This window comes from Cololabis saira, chromosome 16 (assembly GCF_033807715.1).
Source record: "Cololabis saira isolate AMF1-May2022 chromosome 16, fColSai1.1, whole genome shotgun sequence".
Taxonomy (NCBI): Eukaryota; Metazoa; Chordata; class Actinopteri; order Beloniformes; family Belonidae; genus Cololabis; species Cololabis saira.
In genome coordinates, this window is record NC_084602.1 from 1,112,186 (window position 1) to 1,138,658 (window position 26,473).

Sequence of the window (26,473 nt, forward strand, 5' to 3'; positions counted from 1 at the left end):
CAAGCTGCAGCAAGTGACGCGCTCTGCAGAGAGAGTGATTGGCTGCCCCTTGCCCTCCCTGAAGTCCCTGTATGACTCCAGGGCATTGAGAAGCCCCCCCCCCCCCCCCCCCCCCCGTCCCCCCCTCCCGCTCCTTAGTGACACTGGTCACCGGTGTCACTTAAAAAACTATAACTGGACTATAACTTTGTATATGCCTGCACTTTATTTTTTGTTTATTCCCTCACTGTGGTGTTATGTGTCTGTTATTTATTTATTTATATGTGAAAATAATATTCTTAATGCGCACACTGTTACCTCCGTGACAAATTCCTATGTGTTTAACACAAATGGCAAATAAAAGTAATCTGAATCTGAGTGGAGGGGCTGGCCTCTGCCTGCGCTGGGGGGGCATTGCTGCCTTGGGCGGTCGTTGTTGAGACGGGGGGCACGTGCCCCGGCGTCTGTGGGGGCTCTGGGGCTACTGGGGTCTCTCCCTGTGGGGGGGTGCTCGGATGGGGTGGCAGCTGGGAGACTCATTCTCAGGTTTCTATGTTCTCTGTCGTGTGTGTGAATGGTAGACCGTTTGTACCATGTCCTGCTCTACACTGGGGGCTCTGACAGCGGCGGGGGCTCACTCCTGGGGGTGCGGCGTGGCCCTGGCTGGGCTTGGTGGACCAGGGCCCCCCCGCGGGATTGGGGGGTCCGGGGCGAGGGGAACGCTGTTTCACATGTCCCCGGGACAGCCTGCTCTTAGACATCTCTACAGTCAAGAGATGTACACCTAACAAGGACACTTGCAGGGGTCTTTGGAGGAGGGGGGGCACTGCTAAATATGGTTAATGGCAAAGTGTAAAACTGCAGATGTGTGAGTTCTGGTCCCTGCGGAACTGATACTCAACCGCTATTGGGTGGTCTGCCTCTGAGGGGCGGGGCCTCCTGATAGGTCAGTCACGTGGTTTGTCTGTCTGTCTGTAGACCAGTGGTCCTCACTGCTGGTCCTCCAGAGCCGCTGTCCTGCAGGTTTCTGATGTTTCCCTGCATCAACACACCTCATTCTAATTAGTGGTCATCACCAATCTTCCCTCTGCAGCAGAGGTCTCGGAGCCGCCGGAGAGAGCTCCACGTCCAGGCAGCACCGCGGGTTCCCGTGAAGCTCCGGGGACTGTAGCACCGAGGGAACTGGACCTGGATCTGGACCTGGATCTGGATCTGGATCTGGACCTGGATCTGGATCTGCATCTGGATCTGCTTTAGTCGCCTCCACCTGCAGGATTCCAGGAGAACACGCACGCACGGACGGGAGGGCGGGGACGCGGCGCACCCGCGCGGGGCTGTTCCTGCCCGTCCCGCTGTCGGCCATGTGGAGACGCGGGTCCGGATGATCCGCGGGACCCGGCGAACCTGGACCGGAGGAGCTGCAGAGAGATCCGCGGAGAGATCCGCGGAGAGCAGGGCGGAATGACGGGACATTTGCATCTGCTGCTGCTGGTCCTGAGCGCCGTGGCCGTCCGGGGGCTCCCCACCACCCTGCCGGGACACGGAGACACCAGCCCGAGGGGCGGCGGGGGCGCACACCCGGAGGTAAGAACCACCCGGGGGTCCGGGGACGGGGGTCCGGGGGACGGGGGTCCGGGGACGGGGTTCCGGGGACGGGGGTCCGGGGACGGGGGTCCGGGGACGGGGGTCCGGGGACGGGGGTCCGGGGACGGGGGTCCGGCAGGGGCGCCTCCAAAAATGTTTCCTAGTGGGGGCCAGATGGGGCCACTTTAATTGTCGGGGTGGAACCAAAACTAAAAGCCATCATTACAGGATTTTATTAATTTATTAATATTTTTTTTTTTTTTAACTTTCTAACTTGTCTGCATATATATATATATATATATATATATATATATATATATATATATATATATATATATATATATATATATATATATATATATATATATATATATATATATTAATGGTTAATAGCATGCTGGTAAAAACCACCTAAGGTATATATATATATATATATATATATATATATATATATATATATATTGTGTGTGTGTGTGTGTGTGTGTGTGTATATATATATATATGTGTGTGTATATATATATATATATATATATATACATATACAGGGGTGCACACAAGCTGGACCTCGAGGGCCAGTCTACTGCACGTTTTAGATGTTTCTGCCTCAACACAACCCTGATAGACAAGGCTGTGTCACCAACAGAGTTGTGTAAACCTTGATGACATGTTGATAACGACCAGTGATTAGAATGTTGAAGAAAGGGAAACATCTAAAACGTGCAGTAGACTAGCCCTCGAGTACCGACTTGTATGCAGCCCTGTATGTGTAATATAGATCATATATATTTGAATATTTCATATTTATTTTATTAATATATATATATAATTTTTTTTTTCTTAATATTTTTTCTTTTTATTTATCTATTAATTTTTTGTTTTAATTTTTTAATTTTTTATTATTAGGCTCAGAAAAACGCAGACTGATATGATTCGGCCCAAATGATTTGGGATGAAACGCATAACTGACGCTATAATCTATATGACCGGCAAGTGTTTTTTGTTTTTTTTTATTGAGGCCAGTGGGGTGGCCAGCAAATTTGTACGGCCCCCCTGGCCACCCCCTGGTGGCGCCACTGGGTGGTACTAGCCCCGATCCAGACATGCGTGGACAAGCGTGATCAAATACTAACAAACAAGACAGGAATACTTTCATTTACTGAAGTTAACCAGCCTGCTGGTGGCAATACGTAATAAGTAGGCTACTGTTTCCCAAAATGTATGAGGGTCGGTTCCAGCCAGTGGCCAATCCCCCTCCTGGAGAACCGGCCCGCAGGCGGGAGACCTCCATGACAGCAGTGTCCTCAGAGGATGTTTCAGCAGATCCACCCCAAGATCAGAGCCAGGAATGCTCAGAGAAACGAAACTCCTCCCTGAACAGATCAGATGTTAAACACAAAGCAGAGGCGGAGCAGGACGGGACCAGGACGGGACCAGGACGGGACCAGGACGGGACCAGGACGGGACCAGGACGGGACCAGGACGGGACCAGGACGGGACCAGGACGGGACCAGGACGGGACCAGGACGGGACCAGGACGGGACCAGGACGGGACCAGGATGGGACCAGGGCGGGTTGTTGGAAGGGTTTCCAGGAGAAAACCTTCTAAAGAGAACCTGGAAGCACGACGGAGGTTCACCAACCAGCAGACCTCTGGAACAACGTGGACACATGGATGCTCCACACGAGCGTTCCACACGAGCGTTCCACGGCACGGTTCCACTGTAGTTTTATTAAATAAATCCACGTTGAAGATGAGTTGTCTGAGGTTGTGTGTTTGATACCAGTACCAACTGTAATCACCTGCTTTTCCTCAGAGGAGCTACCAACTCTTGCAGGACTGGATGTCTTCAGGGTTCATTTGGACTCTGGAGCCTTCCAGCTGGTGAGGAAGACCCGGACACTTCCAGCTGGTGAGGAAGACCCGGACACTTCCAGCTGGTGAGGAAGACCCGGACACTTCCAGCTGGTGAGGAAGACCCGGACACTTCCAGCTGGTGAGGAAGACCCGGACACTTCCAGCTGGTGAGGAAGACCCGGACACTTCCAGCTGGTGAGGAAGACCCAGACACTTCCAGCTGGTGAGGAAGACCCGGACACTTCCAGCTGATGAGGAAGACCCGGACACTTCCAGCTGGTGAGGAAGACCCGGACACTTCCAGCTGGTGAGGAAGACCCGGACACTTCCAGCTGGTGAGGAAGACCCGGACACTTCCAGCTGGTGAGGAAGACCCGGACACTTCCAGCTGGTGAGGAAGACCCGGACACTTCCAGCTGGTGAGGAAGACCCGGACACTTCCAGCTGGTGAGGAAGACCCAGACACTTCCAGCTGGTGAGGAAGACCCGGACACTTCCAGCTGGTGAGGAAGACCCGGACACTTCCAGCTGGTGAGGAAGACCCGGAAACTTCCAACTGGTGAGGAAGACCCGGACACTTCCAGCTGGTGAGGAAGACCCGGACACTTCCAACTGGTGAGGAAGACCCGGGCAAAAACCAGGACCAGTCGCGCTGCAATCAGGACTATCATAACTGAAACCAGAACTATAATAACTAGGGACGTCCCTACCCCTATAAAGCCCACACTCTGCACCTCCACCTCAACCACAGCTTTCTTCATATTAGCAGTGATGTCGCACAAAATTACCTGGACCTGTTGCTTGCTGATACACTGGTTGTTTAACGTTTTTTCCATCCTCTGTTTCATGCGCTGGTCAAAATAATGAGAATAAAATACATATCTGAAAAGTCTGAAACAACATGATCGGGACATCCCTAATAACTGAAACCGGGACCAGCGGATCTAAACCTGTACCAGCCGAAACCAGGACTATAATACCTGAAAGAAAACGAAACCTGGACTATAATCCAGTCTATACCTCCCTCCGGCTCTAGATGAGCTCCATTTGGTGGCGTCTTACAAAGTACATGGCTACGCCGTCGCATGCGTGACGCTGTGTGCTTCTGCAGCTGAATTGAAAATATTTTTATCCTGGTTTTTTTTCTCCATTTTCATCACCCACTGCTCCTACCTATGTCAGTCCTGGGCATTGCTCCCTCTACCAACCCCCGAGAGGGCCCTACACTGAGCTCAGGTTTCCTTCTTAAGCCTGATTTAAGATTCTGCGTGAAACCAACGCAGAGCCTACGCCGTTGCCGTGACGCCGTCGTGAACCCTTCGGACTTCTCCGTCACTCCATTTCGCTGTGGTGCAAAACCCCCACATAGCGCTAGTTGATACTTTGTTTAGCTCCCGGCTGCAATACCAGCCGTCTCACACCGTGCCCCTTGAAAACCTTTTCTGATCCTCAAGGGACCAGAACCGACTCCCGAGGACCGGCTCCCTAGGACCGGCTCCCTAGGACCAACTCCCTAGGACCGGCTCCCTAGGACCAACTCCCTAGGACCGGCTCCCTAGGACCGGCTCCCTAGGACCGGCTCCCTAGGACCAACTCCCTAGAACCAACTCCCTAGAACCAACTCCCTAGGACCGGCTCCCTAGGGCCAACTCCCTAGGACCAACTCCCTAGAACCAACTCCCTAGGACCGGCTCCCTAGGACCAACTCCCTAGGACCAACTCCGATAGGACCGGCTCCCTAGAACCGGCTGCCTAGAACCGGCTCCCTAGGACCAGCTCCCTAGGACCAACTCCCGAGGACCGGCTCCCTAGGACCAACTCCCTAGAATCAACTCCCTCGGACCAACTCCCTAGAACCGGCTTCCTAGGACCAACTCCTAGGACCGGCTCCCTAGGACCAACTCCCTAGGACCAACTCCCTAGGACCAACTCCCTAGGACCAACTCCCTAGGACCGGCTCCCTAGGACCGGCTCCCTAGGACCGGCTCCCTAGGACCAACTCCCTAGAACCAACTCCCTAGAACCAACTCCCTAGGACCGGCTCCCTAGGGCCAACTCCCTAGGACCAACTCCCTAGAACCAACTCCCTAGGACCGGCTCCCTAGGACCAACTCCCTAGGACCAACTCCGATAGGACCGGCTCCCTAGAACCGGCTGCCTAGAACCGGCTCCCTAGGACCAGCTCCCTAGGACCAACTCCCGAGGACCGGCTCCCTAGGACCAACTCCCTAGAATCAACTCCCTCGGACCAACTCCCTAGAACCGGCTTCCTAGGACCAACTCCTAGGACCGGCTCCCTAGGACCAACTCCCTAGGACCAACTCCGATAGGACCGGCTCCCTAGAACCAACTCCCTAGAACCAACTCCCTAGAACCAACTCCCTAGGACCAACTCCCTAGGACCGGCTCCCTAGGACCAACTCCCTAGGACCAACTCCCTAGAACCAACTCCCTAGGACCGGCTCCCTAGGACCAACTCCCTAGGACCAACTCCGATAGGACCGGCTCCCTAGAACCGGCTGCCTAGGACCGGCTCCCTAGGACCAGCTCCCTAGGACCAACTCCCTAGGACCCACTCCCTAGAACCGGCTCCCTAGGACCAACTCCCTGGAATCAACTCCCTCGGACCAACTCCCTAGGACCGGCTCCCTAGAACCAACTCCCTAGAACCAACTCCCTAGAATCAACTCCCTAGGACCAACTCCCTAGGACCAACTCCCTAGGACCAACTCCCTAGGACCGGCTCCCTAGAACCGGCTGCCTAGAACCGGCTCCCTAGAACCAACTCCCTAGGACCAACTCCCGAGGACCGGCTCCCTAGGACCGGCTCCCTAGGACCAACTCCCTAGGTCCAACTCCCTAGGACCAACTCCCTAGAACCGGCTTCCTAGGACCAACTCCTAGGACCGGCTCCCTAGGACCGGCTCCCTAGGACCAACTCCCTAGGACCAACTCTCTAGAACCGGCTCCCTAGGACCAACTCCCTAGGACCGGCTCCCTAGCACCGGCTCCCTAGGACGGGCTCACTAGGACCGGCTCACTAGGACCGGCTCCCTAGAATCAACTCCCTAGGACCGGCTCCCTAGGACCGGCTCCCTAGGACCAACTCCCTAGGACCGGCTGCCTAGAACCGGCTCCCTAGGACCGGCTGCCTAGAACCGGCTCCCTAGGACCAACTCCCTAGGACCGGCTCCCTAGGACCGGCTCCCTAGGACCGGCTCCCTAGGACCGGCTCCCTAGGACCAACTCCCTAGGACCGGCTGCCTAGAACCGGCTCCCTAGGACCAACTCCTAGGACCGGCTCCCTAGGACCGGCTCCCTAGAATCAACTCCCTAGGACCGGCTCCCTAGAACCGGCTCCCTAGGACCAACTCCCTAGAACCAACTCCCTAGGACCGGCTCCCTAGAACCGGCTCCCTAGAACCGGCTCCCTAGGACCAACTCCTAGGACCGGCTCCCTTGGACGGGCTCACTAGTACCAGCTCTCTAGGACCGGCTCCCTAGGACCAACTCCCTAGAACCAACTCCCTAGAACCAACTCCCTAGGACCGGCTCCCCAGGACCAACTCCCTAGGACCCGCTCCCTAGAACCCGCTCCCTAGGACGGGCTCACTAGGACCAGCTCTCTAGGCCCGGCTCTCTAGGACCAGCTCTCTAGGCCCGGCTCTCTAGGACCAACTCCCTAGGACCGGCTCTCTAGGACCAACTCCCTAGGACCAACTCCCTAGGACCGGCTCCCTAGGACCAACCCCCTAGGACACTAAAGTCTCACTTGCAGCCTGCTTCTTTACGAGCTGGAAACCCTTTTAGAAGAGGGGCAAACTGTCAGAGTCCCTCTATGAGTTATACTCGTCAGACGCATCCGTGTGGACGGAGTTCGGGTTTCACATCAGGACCAAATGTTTTCCAGTCTAGGTCAGTAACCTGACCCGATAGGGGGCTGCCCAGCCAACAGATGGCAGGAAAACATCTTCTTGGTCTCACTATCGCCAAATGCTCCTTTTAATTGAGTCGTGACACCAGGAAGTGCTCCCGCATCAACACCAGCATTCCCCGGATGACGGGCGTTTCTCTACGTTTCAGAGTGGAGGTGATAATCTTCTGGCTCCGTTTCCACTCTTTCTCCATTTCCGGTGTCAGTGGAGCGGAGGAGGTGGAACCAACTGCATTTTCTCATCCGGCTGATCTGTTTTTTATCAGCGATCAGAATCATGAACAGAAGAAATTATGTTGGAGCTCCGCAGAGAAATCTTTAGGGGGGAAAAGTGAGAATGTTCTCTGGTGTGTTTGTGCTGCGGTTAGATCCAGACCTGCAGTTCCTCTACAGACCACCAGGGCCTGGATCCAGACATGCAGTTCCTCTACAGACCACCAGGGTCTGGATCCAGACCTGCAGTTCTTCTACTGACCACCAGGGTCTGGATCCAGACCAGGACTAACCAATATGTTCTTAAGAACAATCTTAAGAAATGTCATAAGTTCATAATAAAGTTCTTAAGTGCAATTCCTCAATATTTTCTTAAGAACCGTCTTAAGAACCGTCATTTCTTACGAATTTCTTATTTTTCCTACTTAAGAACTTCTTAAAATATGTCATTGCATTGCACGCGCCAACAAACAACATTTATACATATATATATTATATAAATAGGTAGTTTGGTCTTAACCGTCAGTCACTCACTAAACATGGAGAAGGAGAAAAAGAGATGCAGGAACTTTTCAAGGTTATGGTGGATGAGATTAATGTGCGAAAAAAAATACTATTGGGGAAAATTAATAATAATTAACATACCACGCTAACTAACATGCTAACAAACAGTTAACAGGCTCTTTGTGTAATTAATTACAAAGTATATCCTCAAACTATGACCTACTAGTCTAAACGTGTCTAAAATGTGTTGAAAAAGGTGATTTTAGAGGCTTATTATTATTATTATTATTATTATTATTATTATTATTATTATTATTATTATTATTATTACCTTTTCACAGAAGACATTTTAAGACAGGTCAAGGTTGTCTTAAAGTTAAGAAAAAAGTCAAGCACAAATTTGAGAACTTTTATTTCAAGAATACCATTTATTCTTAAGAAGAAACTTAAAGGAGCTGTATGTAAGAGCAATAATAAAACGAATCATAAAATGACCCCAATATGTCAACAGACATTTAAAAATCATGTTAATTTCACTGACAACAGCACTCAAGCCAGGATATTCCAGTTTAAAAAGAGGAGTTGCAGCCCTCAACTGATGTTTATGTTGTCATTTTTTGTTTTGGCCTGAAGCTCCACCCTCCATCTATCTCCCAATCACCAAGTCAGTATTGTTTCTGAAGCTCCACCCTCCACCTATCTCCCAATCACCAAGTCAGTATTGTTTCTGAAGCTCCACCCTCCACCTATCTCCCAATCACCAAGTCAGTATTGTTTCTGAAGCTCCACCCTCCACCTATCTCCCAATCACCAAGTCAGTATTGTTTCTGAAGCTCCACCCTCCACCTATCTCCCAATCACCAAGTCAGTATTGTTTCTGAAGCTCCACCCTCCACCTATCTCCCAATCACCAAGTCAGTATTGTTTCTGAAGCTCCACCCTCCACCTATCTCCCAATCACCAAGTCAGTATTGTTTCTGAAGCTCCACCCTCCACCTATCTTCCAATCACCAAGTCAGTATTGTTTCTGAAGCTCCACCCTCCACCTATCTCCCAATCACCAAGTCAGCATTGTTTCTGAAGCTCCACCCTCCACCTATCTCCCAATCACCAAGTCAGTATTGTTTCTGAAGCTCCACCCTCCACCTATCTCCCAATCACGAAGTCAGTATTGTTTTTGAAGCTCCACCCTCCACCTATCTCCCAATCACCAAGTCAGTATTGTTTCTGAAGCTCCGCCCTCCACCTATCTCCCAATCACCAAGTCAGTATTGTTTCTGAAGCTCCACCCTCCACCTATCTCCCAATCACGAAGTCAGTATTGTTTCTGAAGCTCCACCCTCCACCTATCTCCCAATCACCAAGTCAGTATTGTTTCTGAAGCTCCACCCTCCACCTATCTCCCAATCACCAAGTCAGTATTGTTTCGGCATCCGGGTTGCCAGCTCGGCTCTAATTATCGCAGCCATGGCAGCCTACGTTCCTGCTGCATTCTGCAGCCTACCTGGCAACCTCTGGTCGGGGGGAGGAGGGGGAGGGTACACGCCGCTCAACAATATTTTGAAAGTGACTGCAGTACCAGTTTTGGACATTTCTTACAGACGGCTCCTTTAAGAAGAAATTGAGAAAATACTTAGAACTTTTTTGGAGAATATGACTTCTTCTGTTTTTTCTTCTTAAGACTGAACTTAAGAAAAAAAATGACACTTAAGAAGATTTTTTTTCTTAAGAATGTTTTGTGAATCCGGCCCCTGGATTTCTAAGAAACTCATGATCGGGTGATGATGATTAAAAGAGGAACCAACTGTTGCTTGACTTAATGTTTTTAAGATTTTCTAAAACTAACATCATCTGTTCTTCTGCAGGTCCCACCAGAGGACGGTGGAGGAGACAATGGTGGGGAGCTGGAACGGCTCCAGCAGGAGAACCTGCCGTCCCCGTCCCGTCCCCCATCCAGACACCGCTGGTCCCAGCAGGGCGTCCTGCCTGCACCTGTACCCGAGGAACAGCCCTTCATCCTGGATCTGAAGAACTTCCCAGAGCTGGGCCACGCAGACGTGAGCTCCCAGAACCCCAACATTCAGGTAGGAGCACCCGTGTGGTGGGGGAACCAGCCCTCCGGCCTCCTTAGGCCTCTCACTCATTCTCCACAGCTCGGGTTCTGCTGAGCAGCTGGTTCCAGTCAGCCGGCGGCTCAGGTTTCCTCACACAGGACGCCCAGCCGCTCCTCCAGCACGTCCACGGACCTCAAACATCTGCACATGGTTTAGAGAGGAAAGGGGGGACAAGTGAAAATATGAAACACGTGAGGGCCAAATGTAAGAGGTCAAAGAGTTGTTTCTGAGAGCGGATCTGGATCCTACAGAGATGTAGTGAAATATGAGGTATGAATAACAGGACGGGTGGAGTGGAGAATACTGGTGAGCCCGGAGGACGACTCCACGAAGAAGACACGTGGGTGCACATGTGGAAGTGAACCTGGAGGTGTAGGAGACACCTGGGACCTGTGGCATTGAAAACACTCGTACTCTTTTTATTCGTCTTCACCGGTGGACATGAGATGAATCTTTGAGAGACTTGTCCTCTTTTGAGATTATTTATCTTCACCCGTGGAGACGAGGCAAATCTTTGCGGATCTTGTCCCCTTTTGAGATTATTTATCTTCACCGGTGGAGACGAATCTACTACCACTACTACCACTACTAATACTACTGTCATTAAGCAGACGCTTTTATCCAAAGCGACTTCCATCTGAGAGAACAACACAAGCAAGAACTCCCATAGTTCAGTTCCAGCTGGATCAGTGCTGGTCAAACTGCTGAGAGTCCAGTTGGACACAGGTGCTGCCATGCTAGTGCTATATATATATATATATATATGTTACGGTTAATGTAGAAAAACGGCTATTTTGCAAAATAGCCGGCTAATGTGCTAAATAACCGGCAGGGCGGTGAATATGTAAAATAGCCGGCCAAACGGCTAATATGCAAAATAACCGTCAGGGCGGCTAATGTAGAGAAACGGCAGTAGCCGGTTAATGCTGTGGATGTTTCAGACCCGACACTTTTTTGGGGAGTGTAACGTTAGGCTTCTTCAACAGCCATAAATAGCCTTGTCAACAACAAGCATGTGCAGCATATGGGCTTCTTCCATTGGCTGCTACGCACCGACTGCACTGATTGGAGACTGTAAGTGACTGGTTTGAAGCGTGAATTTCATCCATTCAACTGAACTGTAGGCTAGTCTATATTGTAGTAACTGGACTCTATCTACCAAATGAATTACGTTTGCTTAGTTTGTTTTGGTTTCATCAATTTGTGCAAATGGAGGAGGAGAGACCTCATCTCATCATGATTCAGGTTTAGGAGCTTCACCTTCCATGAGAGAGACGCAACAACTGTTTGTCTGTTTTGGAGGTGCAAAGAGAAGGTGGGAATAGATATTTCCTCACAAATACTGTCACACTGGATATTTGCGAGTACATTTCCCAGAACTATAAGACTGGTAGAGGTGAGTGCACTCCACTGCGCTTTGCCATTCTGGGGTGCCAATGACGTGATCTGTAGTTTGTCTCGAGCTGACCGGGGCATTGAAGAGATGACGTCTTTCTACATTAACCGCCCTGACGGTTATTTTACACATTAGCTGGCTATTTTGCAAAATAGCCGTTTTTCTACATTAGCCGTAACATATATATCTCTAAGAACTACTGTAAGTAATCTACTTGATGCAGAAGTGCTCCTTGAATAGTAGAATCTTTAATTCTTGAAAGACTGGTTCCCTGTGGTGGTAGGGTGCAGTGGGTTAAGCAAGTGGCTCATATACTGAGGCTACAGTCCTGCAGTGGTTGCAGGTTCCAATCCCAGCCTGCGCACCTTTGCTGCATGTCATTCCCATTCCATCCCCCCTTCCTGTCTGCAACTTCAATAAAGGGCCACTAGAGCCCAAAAAACAAAAAAAAAATAGACTTGTCCCCTTTAGAGATTATGCGTCTTCACCAGCCGAGACAAATCTTTGAAAGACTTTGGAGATTATTTGTCTTCACCGGTGGAGACGTATCTTTGAAGGACTCGTGCTCTTTAGAGATTAGTTTGTCTTCATTGATCTGGAAACTCCGGGCATCACGACCAACTACCAGGATGTTTGTTCTCGTAATCGTGCATACTGAGAAAATTTGAGGAACCAGCCAGGTTGAGATGTCCTGTCCTGTTTCAGACCAGAACCGGAGAACTTTTAAATGTGCATCTGTCGTCCACTATGGACCCATCCTCCTCTTTCTATCCAGAGGTCTGGTCTCAGCTTCTGCTGCACACGCAGGCGTGTGTTACAGGCAGAACAGAGGGAGGGCAGACCCGTCTATCGCTGCATCTCTCCGTCATCCCACCACATTCTTCCTCCTGCAGCACAATGAGCCTCTTTCATAGAGCAGCGCTGGGCTGTAATCAGATGTGTGAATAAACCTGCGTACCTGCAGCGGTGTGATCATCCTCATGTCTGAGAGATTATACCGACCGGAGAGGTGCAGGAATGTGACATGTTTCCACCACTTCTCTCTAAAAACCCCCCTAACCCCAGAAACCAGCGGCAGCAGGAGGTGGAGCAGCTGATGCAGCTCCTCCTGCATCACACGTTACTTTACACTCCTTAATTCTTCTGTCTTGAACCTGGTGTGCTTCATGTTCTCCATTTCCGCTGGATCTCATCTGTTCATATGCATCTGTGTTTGTACCTCACACCTGCAACATGAAACGTCCACAGAATACCGTCCATCACCTGCATAAACTGAGCTTAAGACGGGGACGGAGGGAAAGTTTAGTGACGTTCTGCACACATTTCCAGGTTTTCTTCAGATCTGAACGAGGTCGATTCTGAACCAAACGAAAGTTTCATGTCTTCAGACGTGCTTGTTGGAGGAACGAGAAGCTCCTCTCTCATCAGCTGGGCTTAAATGGAACCATGTTCTTCGTCTATTTTAAACAGGCCTTGAATGTATTAAAAACAAGCTTTTGATTGTTTTTGCTAAATAAGTTAGAAAATGCAGCCTCTGAGCCATGTCTTTATTTCTACGCTACGCTAGTCCCTCCAGGACTAGCGTCCTGGAGGGACTAGCTAGTCCCCCCGGGACTAGCGTAGTTCAGCCCCCAGGACTAGCGTAGTTCAGCCCTCAGGACTAGCGTAGTTCAGCCTCCAGGACTAGCGTAGTTCAGCCTCCAGGACTAGCGTAGTTCAGCCTCCAGCACTAGCGTAGTTCAGCCTCCAGGACTAGCGTAGTTCAGCCTCCAGGACGAACATAGTTCAGCCGCCAGGACTAGCGTAGTTCAGCCTCCAGGACTAGCGTAGTTCAGCTGCCAGGATTAGCGTAGTGCAGCCTCCAGAACTAGCGTAGTTCAGCCTCCAGGACTAGCATAGTTCAGCCTCCAGGACTAGTGTAGTTCAGCCTCCAGGACTAGTGTAGTTCAGCCTCCAGGACTAGCGTAGTTCAGCCTCCAGGACTAGCGTAGTTCAGCCTCCAGGACTAACGTAGTTCAGCCTCCAGGACTAGCGTAGTTAAACCTCTAGGACTAGCGTAGTTCAGCCTCCAGGACTAGCATAGTTCAGCCTCCAGGACTAGTGTAGTTCAGCCTCCAGGACTAGCATAGTTCAGCCTCCAGGACTAACGTAGTTCAGCCTCCAGGACTAGCGTAGTTCAGCCTCCAGGACTAGCGTAGTTCAGCCTCCAGGACTAGCGTAGTTCAGCCTCCAGGACTAGCGTAGTTCAGCCTCCAGGACTAGCATAGTTCAGCCTCCAGGACTAGCGTAGTTCAGCCTCCAGGACTAGTGTAGTTCAGCCTCCAGGACTAGCATAGTTCAGCCTCCAGGACTAACGTAGTTCAGCCTCCAGGACTAGCGTAGTTCAGCCTCCAGGACTAGCGTAGTTCAGCCTCCAGGACTAGCGTAGTTCAGCCTCCAGGACTAGCGTAGTTCAGCCCCCAGGACTAGCGTAGTTCAGCCTCCAGGACTAGCGTAGTTCAGCCTCCAGGACTAGCGTAGTTCAGCCTCCAGGACTAGCGTAGTTCAGCCTCCAGGACTAGCGTAGTTCAGCCTCCAGGACTAGCGTAGTTCAACCTCTAGGACTAGCGTAGTTCAGCCTCCAGGACTAGTGTAGTTCAGCCTCCAGGACTAGCGTAGTTCAGCCTCCAGGACTAGCGTAGTTCAACCTCTAGGACTAGCGTAGTTCAGCCTCCAGGACTAGCGTAGTTCAGCCCCCAGGACTAGCGTAGTTCAGCGTGAACACACGAAGGCGCACACTCACGCTGCAGAACTTCTCCCCCTTCCAGGTGACCATCGAGGTGGTGGAGGACCCTCCCACCGAGACACAGGTGGAGATGGACCTGGCCAAGGAGAGCCAGCGCAACAACTGGTCCGTGCAGTCGGCAGAGTGGATCAACAGTCACAAGAAGCTGTTCTGGCCGCTGTTCTGGGAGCAGCTGGAGAACGGGCTGGGAGAGAGCGTCTCCCAGTACCTGTTCCAGGACTATAGCTACGGTGCAGAGGACCATGTCCTGAGTGGAGCGGAGGAAAACTGGGGCCAGTGGAACAAAGACAGGGATAGATTTGGTAAGAGCACTGGAAATCTGCAAGAAAGAAAAAAAGCAGAAAGGAAAAAAAACAGACACGAAACAGGCAGAAACACAAGCAGCAACCATCCCAGGTCCCAAGATCCAATCACAACTAAGCTAAGCTACCGCGATTAACTAAACCCAAAAACTACAGAGCGAGCATGCAGGTGAACGAGCCGATGTGTGTGTGTGTGTGTGTGTGTGTGTGTGTGTGTGTGTGTGTGTGTGTGTGTGTGTGTGTGTGTGTGTGTGTGTGTGTGTGTGGTGTGTGTGTGTGTGTGTGCGTGTGTGCGTGTGCGTGTGCGCGCGTGCGCGTGTGCGTGTGTGTGTAAAATAATCCTATCAAAGCTCCACCTGAAGTGTATCTATAGTGGGGGAGGGGGGGAGCAACCCCGCCACCCGTGAGACCAGAGGCCACCAGCAACCCCACAGAGGGGAGAAGAGGGCGGGAGGAAACCCACCGCCAGCGAGGCCTGCAACACCCCCCCCCCCCCCCCCCCCGGTGGCAGCCGAGGAGACCACCGGGGCCACCACGACACGGGAAGAAGCAGCCAGGGATCCCGCGGCGGTGGACCGGGACCCGGTCCGGGCCGGACACGTGGCCAGGAGGCCCTCACCCTTCAGGCCAACGACCCCCACCCAGCAGGGGGCCAGCCTGCCCGGAGAGACAGAGCCGCCCCGGCCGCCGACGCCGACTAACCAGCACCAATGACCAACTGAGCTGTTGTGGAAGGGTATGGTTTGACCTGGAAGTGTCTGGTCAGGTCCTACTACTACTACTACTACTGTCATGTAGCAGACGCATTTATCCAAACCCACTTACATCTGAGACACTTGGGGATCAATAAGGGTGAAGGGCCTTGCTCAGGGGGCCGAGGTGGTTTGAACCAGGAATCCTCCAGACCCAAGCCCACCTCTGTAGCCACTAGACTACCACCAACATCAGTTAGCCTCACAGGCTAGGGTAAGAATAGCCAGGGTAGAACAGCTAACTCATGGAGCAAACATCATCTGCAGAGTCAGCAGAAGAAGAAATCACAGCTCTGTAATCGTCAGCTTAACAGCCTCTGACAAGTGGCTTCACTTTCATTTTCAGGTTTTTAAAAAAAGGCGGCTACATTTTTTAATGAATTTGGGGGAAATGGGTAACCTGAGAGTAAATTCCTTACGACAGCATCACCTAGAGCAGGGGTCTCATCAGCCGCTACACAGACGCATAGACGCCGTAGACGCCGTACACGCCGACTAACCAGTAGACGCCGCGCCAGGCTGATTTCAGAACGTGTGGACGAGGTGGGAGCATTTTGGAGCTTTTCCACTAGTCACTAGTCCACTAATCAGCGCGACTCGCCTCCACTCGCCTCGCCCTGGTTTGTTTTTAGACACCCAGATAAGAAGTAGGAGGTTGGAGAAGCTGCTGTGACGTATTTGATTGTGTATCTAAACGGAGAAGACAACAACACTAAAGATGTAGAACCTGGAGGAGATGATAGATGTGCTGCTGGGTCTGTGGCTTGTGTTTGATATCAAGTTAAAAAATGAGAGTGAGAGAAGCTTCAAGCTTTTTTTTGTTTGTTGAAGAGACAGAGCTCCTGGTAGATCTGGTCGTTCCTTATCTCCCGTCTACATCCCTTTTGAATTCTCTCCTCAGCACCAGGTTTATGAACATCTGCACCTCAGAGTTGGATCATGAAACAGACGTTTGCCCTGCCATTGCCTGTCGAATAAAATTAAGAAGCCGCGAGCCGCTCTTGCGCTGATTCCCGCTTCCTGATTCAAAGTCTGACTCCAACCTCCCGACCAATCGGTGGCCTGTAGTGTGATGATGTCAGATACAGCCGACTCAGCAGCTTAGAACCTCGGCAGAATAGAAACAGAAAAAGTATCTACTCTACACGCTCCACCCGTAGTGTAAGCTACTTAAAGCGCAAAACGGGGGGCGAGTCGAGTCGGGCTGAGTAGGTACTAGTGGAAAAGCGCCATTTGTCCAGCTCTTCCTATACGGTGTGTCCTGGTACCGCTGAGATCCACTAGCAGCTTCATGAGCCCAGATCTCCTCCGCCTCTCACGGCACTCCACCTTCACCAGTTCTGATGGTTCTGTGTTTCTGAAACTCAAACCGTCCTCAGGAGTTGACCGAAGCAGCTCCTGTCATGGATGTAGAACGTCAGTGCTCCGACGTCCATGACGGCAGATCAGATCAGCCGCCAGTCCTCTCTTGCCACCACGCCGAGTCGGGATGGGAACTTTATCCCATCTGTGTGGACGTAAAACAAACCTCCCTGGCGGTTCTGTTGATCCACATTCAGCCCAGAGGTGGAGGAGAGGCCGGTTGATGTGTGAGGACCTTTCTGCTCCGCTGTGTCATCACACAGCTGGGAAACAAGATTTACACATCATAAAGTCCTTTCTTCTTCATCGGGTTTGAAATGAATGACAAAAGACACGTTACATCATGTTATTGATCTAAGACTTGGAGGGAAAGAAAAAATCATCCGGATGTAGCTGAGCCAGGAATTCACAGGACAGTCCTGTCTTCTCCCCCTCACCTGTCCTTTGTCCCGTGTGTTTCAGAGTACGAGGACTGGAGCGACTGGGCTCCGTGCAGCGTCACCTGTGGACTCGGAACCCAGAAACGGACCCGGTCCTGCGGCTACGCCTGCACCGCCACCGAGTCCCGCACCTGCGACCGGGACCACTGCTCCAGTAAGACCTGCTGCTGTCTCTAACACCTGCTGCTGTCTCTAAGACCTACTGCTGTCTCTAACACCTGCTGCTGTCTCTAGGACCTGCTGCTGTCTCTAGGACCTGCTGCTGTCTCTACGACCTGCTGCTGTCTCTAGGACCTGCTGCTGTCTCTAACACCTGCTGCTGTCTCTAACACCTGCTGCTGTCTCTAGGACCTGCTGCTGTCTCTACGACCTGCTGCTGTCTCTAGGACCTGCTGCTGTCTCTAGGACCTGCTGCTGTCTCTAGGACCTGCTGCTGTCTCTACGACCTGCTGCTGTCTCTAGGACCTGCTGCTGTCTCTAGGACCTGCTGCTGTCTCTAGGACCTGCTGCTGTCTCTAACACCTGCTGCTGTCTCTAGGACCTGCTGCTGTCTCTAGGACCTGCTGCTGTCTCTAGGACCTGCTGCTGTCTCTAGGACCTGCTGCTGTCTCTAGGACCTGCTGCTGTCTCTAGGACCTGCTGCTGTCTCTAGGACCTGCTGCTGTCTCTAGGACCTGCTGCTGTCTCTAGGACCTGCTGCTGTCTCTAACACCTGCTGCTGTCTCTAGGACCTGCTGCTGTCTCTAGGACCTGCTGCTGTCTCTAGGACCTGCTGCTGTCTCTACGACCTGCTGCTGTCTCTAGGACCTGCTGCTGTCTCTAGGACCTGCTGCTGTCTCTAGGACCTGCTGCTGTCTCTAGGACCTGCTGCTGTCTCTACGACCTGCTGCTGTCTCTAGGACCTGCTGCTGTCTCTAGGACCTGCTGCTGTCTCTAGGACCTGCTGCTGTCTCTACGACCTGCTGCTGTCTCTAGGACCTGCTGCTGTCTCTAGGACCTGCTGCTGTCTCTAGGACCTGCTGCTGTCTCTAGGACCTGCTGCTGTCTCTAGGACCTGCTGCTGTCTCTAGGACCTGCTGCTGTCTCTAGGACCTGCTGCTGTCTCTAGGACCTGCTGCTGTCTCTAACACCTGCTGCTGTCTCTAGGACCTGCTGCTGTCTCTAGGACCTGCTGCTGTCTCTAGGACCTGCTGCTGTCTCTGGGACCTGCTGCTGTCTCTGGGACCTGCTGCTGTCTCTAGGACCTGCTGCTGTCTCTAGGACCTGCTGCTGTCTCTAGGACCTGCTGCTGTCTCTAGGACCTGCTGCTGTCTCTACGACCTGCTGCTGTCTCTAGGACCTGCTGCTGTCTCTAGGACCTGCTGCTGTCTCTAACACCTGCTGCTGTCTCTAGGACCTGCTGCTGTCTCTAGGACCTGCTGCTGTCTCTAGGACATGCTGCTGTCTCTAGGACCTGCTGCTGTCTCTAGGACCTGCTGCTGTCTCTAGGACCTGCTGCTGTCTCTAGGACCTGCTGCTGTCTCTAGGACCTGCTGCTGTCTCTAAGACCTGCTGCTGTCTCTAAGACCTGCTGCTGTCTCTAGGACCTGCTGCTGTCTCTAAGACCTGCTGCTGTCTCTAGGACCTGCTGCTGTCTCTAGGACCTGCTGCTGTCTCTAGGACCTGCTGCTGTCTCTAGGACCTGCTGCTGTCTCTAGGACCTGCTGCTGTCTCTAGGACCTGCTGCTGTCTCTAGGACCTGCTGCTGTCTCTAACACCTGCTGCTGTCTCTAGGACCTGCTGCTGTCTCTAGGACCTGCTGCTGTCTCTAGGACCTGCTGCTGTCTCTAGGACCTGCTGCTGTCTCTAGGACCTGCTGCTGTCTCTAACACCTGCTGCTGTCTCTAGGACCTGCTGCTGTCTCTAGGACCTGCTGCTGTCTCTAGGACCTGCTGCTGTCTCTAGGACCTGCTGCTGTCTCTACGACCTGCTGCTGTCTCTAGGACCTGCTGCTGTCTCTAGGACCTGCTGCTGTCTCTAGGACCTGCTGCTGTCTCTAGGACCTGCTGCTGTCTCTAGGACCTGCTGCTGTCTCTAGGACCTGCTGCTGTCTCTAGGACCTGCTACTGTCTCTAGGACCTGCTACTGTCTCTAGGACCTGCTGCTGTCTCTAGGACCTGCTGCTGTCTCTGGGACCTGCTGCTGTCTCTGGGACCTGCTGCTGTCTCTAGGACCTGCTGCTGTCTCTAGGACCTGCTGCTGTCTCTAGGACCTGCTGCTGTCTCTAGGACATGCTGCTGTCTCTAGGACCTGCTGCTGTCTCTAGGACCTGCTGCTGTCTCTAAGACCTGCTGCTGTCTCTAGGACCTGCTGCTGTCTCTAAGACCTGCTGCTGTCTCTAGGACCTGCTGCTGTCTCTAGGACCTGCTGCTGTCTCTAGGACCTGCTGCTGTCTCTAGGACCTGCTGCTGTCTCTAGGACCTGCTGCTGTCTCTAGGACCTGCTGCTGTCTCTACGACCTGCTGCTGTCTCTAGGACCTGCTGCTGTCTCTAGGACCTGCTGCTGTCTCTAGGACCTGCTGCTGTCTCTAGGACCTGCTGCTGTCTCTAGGACCTGCTGCTGTCTCTAACACCTGCTGCTGTCTCTAGGACCTGCTGCTGTCTCTAGGACCTGCTGCTGTCTCTAGGACCTGCTGCTGTCTCTAGGACCTGCTGCCGTCTCTAGGACCTGCTGCTGTCTCTAGGACCTGCTGCTGTCTCTAACACCTGCTGCTGTCTCTAGGACCTGCTGCTGTCTCTAGGACCTGCTGCTGTCTCTAGGACCTGCTGCTGTCTCTAGGACCTGCTGCTGTCTCTAGGACCTGCTGCTGTCTCTAGGACCTGCTGCTGTCTCTAGGACCTGCTGCTGTCTCTAGGACCTGCCGCTGTCTCTAGGACCTGCTGCTGTCTCTAGGACCTGCTGCTGTCTCTAACACCTGCTGCTGTCTCTAGGACCTGCTGCTGTCTCTAGGACCTGCTGCTGTCTCTAGGACCTGCTGCTGTCTCTAACACCTGCTGCTGTCTCTAGGACCTGCTGCTGTCTCTAGGACCTGCTGCTGTCTCTACGACCTGCTGCTGTCTCTAGGACCTGCTGCTGTCTCTAGGACCTGCTGCTGTCTCTAGGACCTGCTGCTGTCTCTAGGACCTGCTGCTGTCTCTAGGACCTGCTGCTGTCTCTAGGACCTGCTGCTGTCTCTAACACCTGCTGCTGTCTCTAACACCTGCTGCTGTCTCTAGGACCTGCTGCTGTCTCTAGGACCTGCTGCTGTCTCTAGGACCTGCTGCTGTCTCTAACACCTGCTGCTGTCTCTAACACCTGCTGCTGTCTCTAGGACCTGCTGCTGTCTCTAGGACCTGCTGCTGTCTCTAGGACCTGCTGCTGTCTCTAACACCTGCTGCTGTCTCTAGGACCTGCTGCTGTCTCTAGGACCTGCTGCTGTCTCTAGGACCTGCTGCTGTCTCTAGGACCTGCTGCTGTCTCTAGGACATGCTGCTGTCTCTAGGACCTGCCGCTGTCTCTAGGACATGCTGCTGTCTCTAACACCTGCTGCTGTCTCTAACACCTGCTGCTGTCTCTAGCACCTGCTGCTGTCTCTAGGACCTGCTGCTGTCTCTAGGACCTGCTGCTGTCTCTAGGACCTGCTGCTGTCTCTAGGACCTGCCGCTGTCTCTAGGACCTGCCGCTGTCTCTAGGACCTGCCGCTGTCTCTAGGACCTGCTGCTGTCTCTACGACCTGCTGCTGTCTCTAGGACCTGCTGCTGTCTCTAGGACCTGCTGCTGTCTCTAGGACCTGCTGCTGTCTCTAGGACCTGCTGCTGTCTCTAGGACCTGCTGCTGTCTCTAACACCTGCTGCTGTCTCTAGGACCTGCTGCTGTCTCTAGGACCTGCTGCTGTCTCTAGGACCTGCTGCTGTCTCTAGGACCTGCTGCTGTCTCTAGGACCTGCTGCTGTCTCTAGGACCTGCTGCTGTCTCTACGACCTGCCGCTGTCTCCAGGACCTGCTGCTGTCTCTAACACCTGCTGCTGTCTCTAACACCTGCTGCTGTCTCTAAGACCTGCTGCTGTCTCTAGGACCTGCTGCTGTCTTTACAGGAACCTCAGCGTCCAGACCGGATCAATGTCCAGACCGGGACGTCCTGACGGAGCAGGAATGAACTGATCTGTCTTCATTTGTTGCTCAGACATCCAGCAGCCTCGGTTCTCCTGCATCACAGAAGGTTTTACCGTTGTCATGGGGACAGACGGGAGGTTGGTTACCGTTGTCATGGTGACAGACGGGAGGTTGGTTACCGTTGTCATGGGGACAGACGGCAGGTTGGTTACCGTTGTCATGGTGACAGACGGCAGGTTGGTTACCGTTGTCATGGTGACAGACGGGAGGTTGGTTACCGTTGTCATGGTGACAGACGGGAGGTTGGTTACCGTTGTCATGGGGACAGAGGGCAGGTTGGTTACCGTTGTCATGGTGACAGATGGGAGGTTGGTTACCGTTGTCATGGTGACAGACGGGAGGTTGGTTACCGTTGTCATGGTGACAGACGGCAGGTTGGTTACCGTTGTCATGGTGACAGACGGGAGGTTGTTTACCGTTGTCATGGTGACAGACGGCAGGTTGGTTACCGTTGTCATGGTGACAGACGGGAGGTTGGTTACCGTTGTCATGGTGACAGACGGCAGGTTGGTTACCGTTGTCATGGTGACAGAGGGGAGGTTGGTTACCGTTGTCATGGTGACAGACGGGAGGTTGTTTACCGTTGTCATGGTGACAGATGGCAGGTTGGTTACCGTTGTCATGGTGACAGACGGCAGGTTGGTTTACTGTTGTCATGGTGACAGACGGGAGGTTGGTTACCGTTGTCATGGTGACAGACGGCAGGTTGGTTTACTGTTGTCATGGGGACAGACGAGAGGTTGGTTACCGTTGTCATGGTGACAGACGGCAGGTTGGTTTACTGTTGTCATGGTGACAGACGGGAGGTTGGTTACCGTTGTCATGGTGACAGACGGCAGGTTGGTTTACTGTTGTCATGGTGACAGACGGGAGGTTGGTTACCGTTGTCATGGTGACAGACGGGAGGTTGGTTACCGTTGTCATGGTGACAGACGGGAGGTTGGTTACCATTGTCATGGTGACAGACGGCAGGTTGGTTACCGTTGTCATGGTGACAGACGGGAGGTTGGTTACCGTTGTCATGGTGACAGACGGCAGGTTGGTTACCGTTGTCATGGTGACAGACGGCAGGTTGGTTACCGTTGTCATGGTGACAGACGGGAGGTTGGTTACCGTTGTCATGGTGACAGACGGCAGGTTGGTTACCGTTGTCATGGTGACAGACGGCAGGTTGGTTACCGTTGTCATGGAGACAGACAGCAGGTTGGTTACCGTTGTCATGGTGACAGACGGGAGGTTGGTTACCGTTGTCATGGAGACAGACAGCAGGTTGGTTACCGTTGTCATGGTGACAGACGGCAGGTTGGTTACCGTTGTCATGGTGACAGACGGGAGGTTGGTTACCGTTGTCATGGTGACAGACGGGAGGTTGGTTACCGTTGTCATGGTGACAGACGGCAGGTTGGTTACCGTTGTCATGGTGACAGATGGGAGGTTGGTTACCGTTGTCATGGAGACAGACGGCAGGTTGGTTACCGTTGTCATGGTGACAGACGGCAGGTTAGTTACCGTTGTCATGGAGACAGACGGCAGGTTGGTTACCGTTGTCATGGAGACAGACGGCAGGTTAGTTACCGTTGTCATGGAGACAGACGGCAGGTTGGTTACCGTTGTCATGGAGACAGACATCAGGTTGGTTACCGTTGTCATGGTGACAGAGGGCAGGTTGGTTACCGTTGTCATGGTGACAGACGGGAGGTTGGTTACCGTTGTCATGGTGACAGACGGGAGGTTGGTTACCGTTGTCATGGTGACAGACGGCAGGTTGGTTACCGTTGTCATGGAGACGTTGTCATGGATGATGCAGATATCTGCAGGTACTGGAGGGTTTTCCTGAGTAGTGGAGGCTCCAAGCTGTGGATGATTGACCCACCTGTGTCTGTTTCTGAGTCATCATGTCTGGTTCTCTGGAGTACTAGTAGTAGTAGTAGTACTAGTAGTAGTACTTGTCTGCACCGCAGTGAACAGACCAACCATGGCGGACAGCTCTGTGGGTTCCTGATGCTCCCCTGCACATCACTGTTAGCTGCATGGACGCTGCAGATGTCTCCGTGTTTCCAGTGGAAGTGTGAAGTAATTAAAACTCAAGTTGGGTTTGTTTCTCTCCTGCAGATGCAGCGATGACAGACACAGAGTTTCTGCCCCTGCAAACGACCACAAGCACCGAGTCGCGTACGTACAGAAGGGAAGTGTGTGTTGGTGTGTTTGTGCGGAGAAGCTGCATCCAGACCTGCAGTTCCTCTACAGACCACCAGGGTCCGGATCCAGATCTGCAGTTCCTCTACAGACCACTAGGGTCTGGTCCAGTGGTCGGCAGAGGAACTGCAGGTCTGGATCCAAATCCTGTTTTTCCTCTGAAGAGCTGCAGGATTAGATTGGCGTTCAGATAGTGTTTACCTAAAGCTCAGAATTTTGATGTTTCCTGTTTCCATCTGTTCTTTTAATGATTTCTATTTATTAAATAAATGGTCTCTGCTCTTGACCAGCGTTTACTGCTGCTGCATCTTGAAACTTTGTTAGGAAAACCAGCCCAGCGCGGAATATAAGCGTCATGGAGACAGACGGGCGAGGGAACGAGCAAGAAAGAAAGATTTAATTAATTTAAAGCGGAATGAATGTTTACAGGACTGTCTCAGAAAATTAGAATATTGTGCTACAGTTCTTTATTTTCTGTAATGCAATTAAAAAAACAAAAATGTCATACATTCTGGATCCATTACAAATCAACTGAAATGTTGCAAGCCTTTTATTATTTTAATATTGCTTATTATGGCTTACAGTTTAAGATTAAGATTCCCAGAATATTCTATTTTTTTGAGATAAGATATTTGAGTTTGAGCATGAGGCTCCTTTTAAGAAATGAGACTCTCTAGCGCCGCCCTTCACCACGACGGCCGTCGGGGGTACTGCAGCCAACAGTGAAGCCGGCGTGGAGAACGGGGAGAACGCACATGCAGCGTCATGTGGCATCACATCCACAGGACAGCGCGGGAAATTTTGCAGCACACAGCCTGTTCAAGGCAACGGAGAGATACACTAGAGGGCTCATTCTTTTTGGTTTGGAACGCTTCATCTGACATTATTACTAGAAAACTTAAAACGTATACAAATTTCTTTCATAAATCCTGCCTCAATCCTGCCTCATGCTCCTTTAAACTGTAAGCCATGATCAGCAATATTAAAATAATAAAAGGCTTGCAATATTTCCGTTGATTTGTAAAGAATCCAGAATGTATGACATTTTTGTTTTTGTAATTGCATTACAGAAAATCACAATATTCAAATTTTCTGAGACAGTCCTGTAAATGATCGCGGAATTATTCTATTCAGATTTAAAATCGGAATAAACCAGCCTCTTACTTCAGAATTAAGTTTAATTCAGAATGACCATTTTCATTCGTAATTAGGTGTTTACATGGTCATTTTTACTCATTTTAAATCGGATTTAATTTTAATTCTGAATTAAAGAGGAATTGAACTTCCCATGTAAAAGCCCTGACTGTCCATCTGATGTTCCAGATGTGGACAGCTGTGAGAAGTGGCTGAGCTGCAAGACGGACTTCCTGCAGAAATACCTGCAGCTGGTGCTGACCCAGCTGCCCAGCTGCCCCTGCTCCTACCCGTCCGAGGCCGTGTACAGCGCCGTCAACATCCAGGACGCCCGGCTGCACCGGACCTTCCGCTGGAGGGACGCCAGCGGCCCCAAGGAGCGTCTGGACATCTACAAGCCCTCGGCCCGGTTCTGCATCCGCTCCATGCTGTCGTATGACAGCAGCACGCTGGCGGCGCAGCACTGCTGCTACGACGAACGCATGAGGCTGATCACGCGCGGGAAAGGGGCGGGAGCGCCCGACCTGATCAGCACCGAGTTCTCCCCGGACCTGCACTACAAGGTGGACGTCCTGCCCTGGATCCTCTGCAAGGGGGACTGGAGCCGGTTCCACTCCGTCAGGCCGCCCAACAACGGGCTGGGCTGCCAGGAGAACCCGCCAGAACCCGTGTTCCAGGTGGAGCTGCAGGAGGCTGGGGAGTACTGACCCGGTCCTGCCGTCCCAGTCCAGCCTCCTGGGTCCACCCTGGACGGCTGTCCTCATTCTCTTCCTCTTTGATAGAAAGACTGGTCTGGTTCCTCTAGATCGGGCTCTGATTTCCAGGAGGCGGGACCGACAAACTGTCGCTGGACGCCATTGGACAGACAAACAACCAATCAGAGAAACAAACATGGGCAGATCTAGAACCGTCCTGATCACGGGAAACATCCAGCATGTCTGCAGGGACGCAGGGACGCAGGTGGACGCTAGTGGAAGCTGGTGGACGCTGGTGGACGCCAGTGGACGCTGGTGGACGCTGGTGGCCACAGGTGCACGCTGGTGCACGCTGGTGGACGCTGTTGGACGCTGGTGCATGCAGGTGCACGCTGGTGCACGCTGGTGGACGCTGTTGGACGCTGGTGCACGCTGGTGGACGCTGGTGGACACAGGTGGACAAAGGAACAAAGGAACAGCATTAGTGAGAAGGAGCTCCAGCTCGATCTGAGCCGCTCCCCTCACCCTGAACCCAGGAAACCAGACTATGGTGACCCGCCGGTGACCCGCCGGTGACCCGCCGGTGACCCCCGTGACCCCTGGCTCCACCAGGACACGAGTGCAGCACCAAGCCGTCAGTCCTCCAGAGGACGAGGAAGCGGTGGATAGACTGCTCTCAGATCCAGCAGCTTAGTCTGCAGAAACGGACCAGAACTCCAGTAAGATAAAAGAATTTCTGTAAAACAAAGATCTGACCCAGAACAGAAAACGCTTCTTGTGTTTCTCTCCTGTAAATAAACGTGATTCCAGCTGTAAATGTTGGGGGACATAAAGACCAGAGGACGTCTTCCTGCAGGACTGATGTCCTCCAGGCAGGGGCAGCACCGTGTTGGGAGTAGTATTTATTCCTAAACTTTTTCTTTCATTAAATCGAGAGTTGAGTGAAATAAACAGCTGCTAAACGTGGAGTAGTGATGGTTTTCTTTCTGTCCAGGTCTGAGCGGTTTCCCAGGAGCAGCAGAACCCGGGTTCCTGTT

The 26,473-nt window shown here is 52.2% G+C and overlaps 1 protein-coding gene across 1 annotated transcript; it reads left to right on the forward strand.

The window, feature by feature from the left end:
• Nucleotides 1-965: 965 nt before the first annotated feature.
• On the forward strand, nt 966-25,746 carry ism2a (isthmin 2a). The gene is made up of 6 exons (XM_061743136.1): nt 966-1,563; nt 9,935-10,153; nt 14,387-14,666; nt 17,243-17,374; nt 23,524-23,583; nt 24,931-25,746. Exons 1-6 carry the CDS (start codon nt 1,441-1,443, stop codon nt 25,446-25,448), a joined length of 1,332 nt encoding a protein of 443 aa, XP_061599120.1. The 5' UTR covers nt 966-1,440; the 3' UTR covers nt 25,449-25,746.
• Nucleotides 25,747-26,473: the final 727 nt, after the last annotated feature.

What these genes read in the sequence shown, in the direction of transcription:
- ism2a (XM_061743136.1), top strand. Translation starts at nt 1,441, where the DNA reads ATGACGGGACATTTGCATCTGCTGCTGCTGGTCCTGAGCGCCGTGGCC. An exon ending in GCGGGGGCGCACACCCGGAG is followed by an intron (nt 1,564 to 9,934) that starts GTAAGAACCACC and finishes GTTCTTCTGCAG; the next exon opens with GTCCCACCAGAGGACGGTGG. An exon ending in CAAAGACAGGGATAGATTTG is followed by an intron (nt 14,667 to 17,242) that starts GTAAGAGCACTG and finishes CGTGTGTTTCAG; the next exon opens with AGTACGAGGACTGGAGCGAC.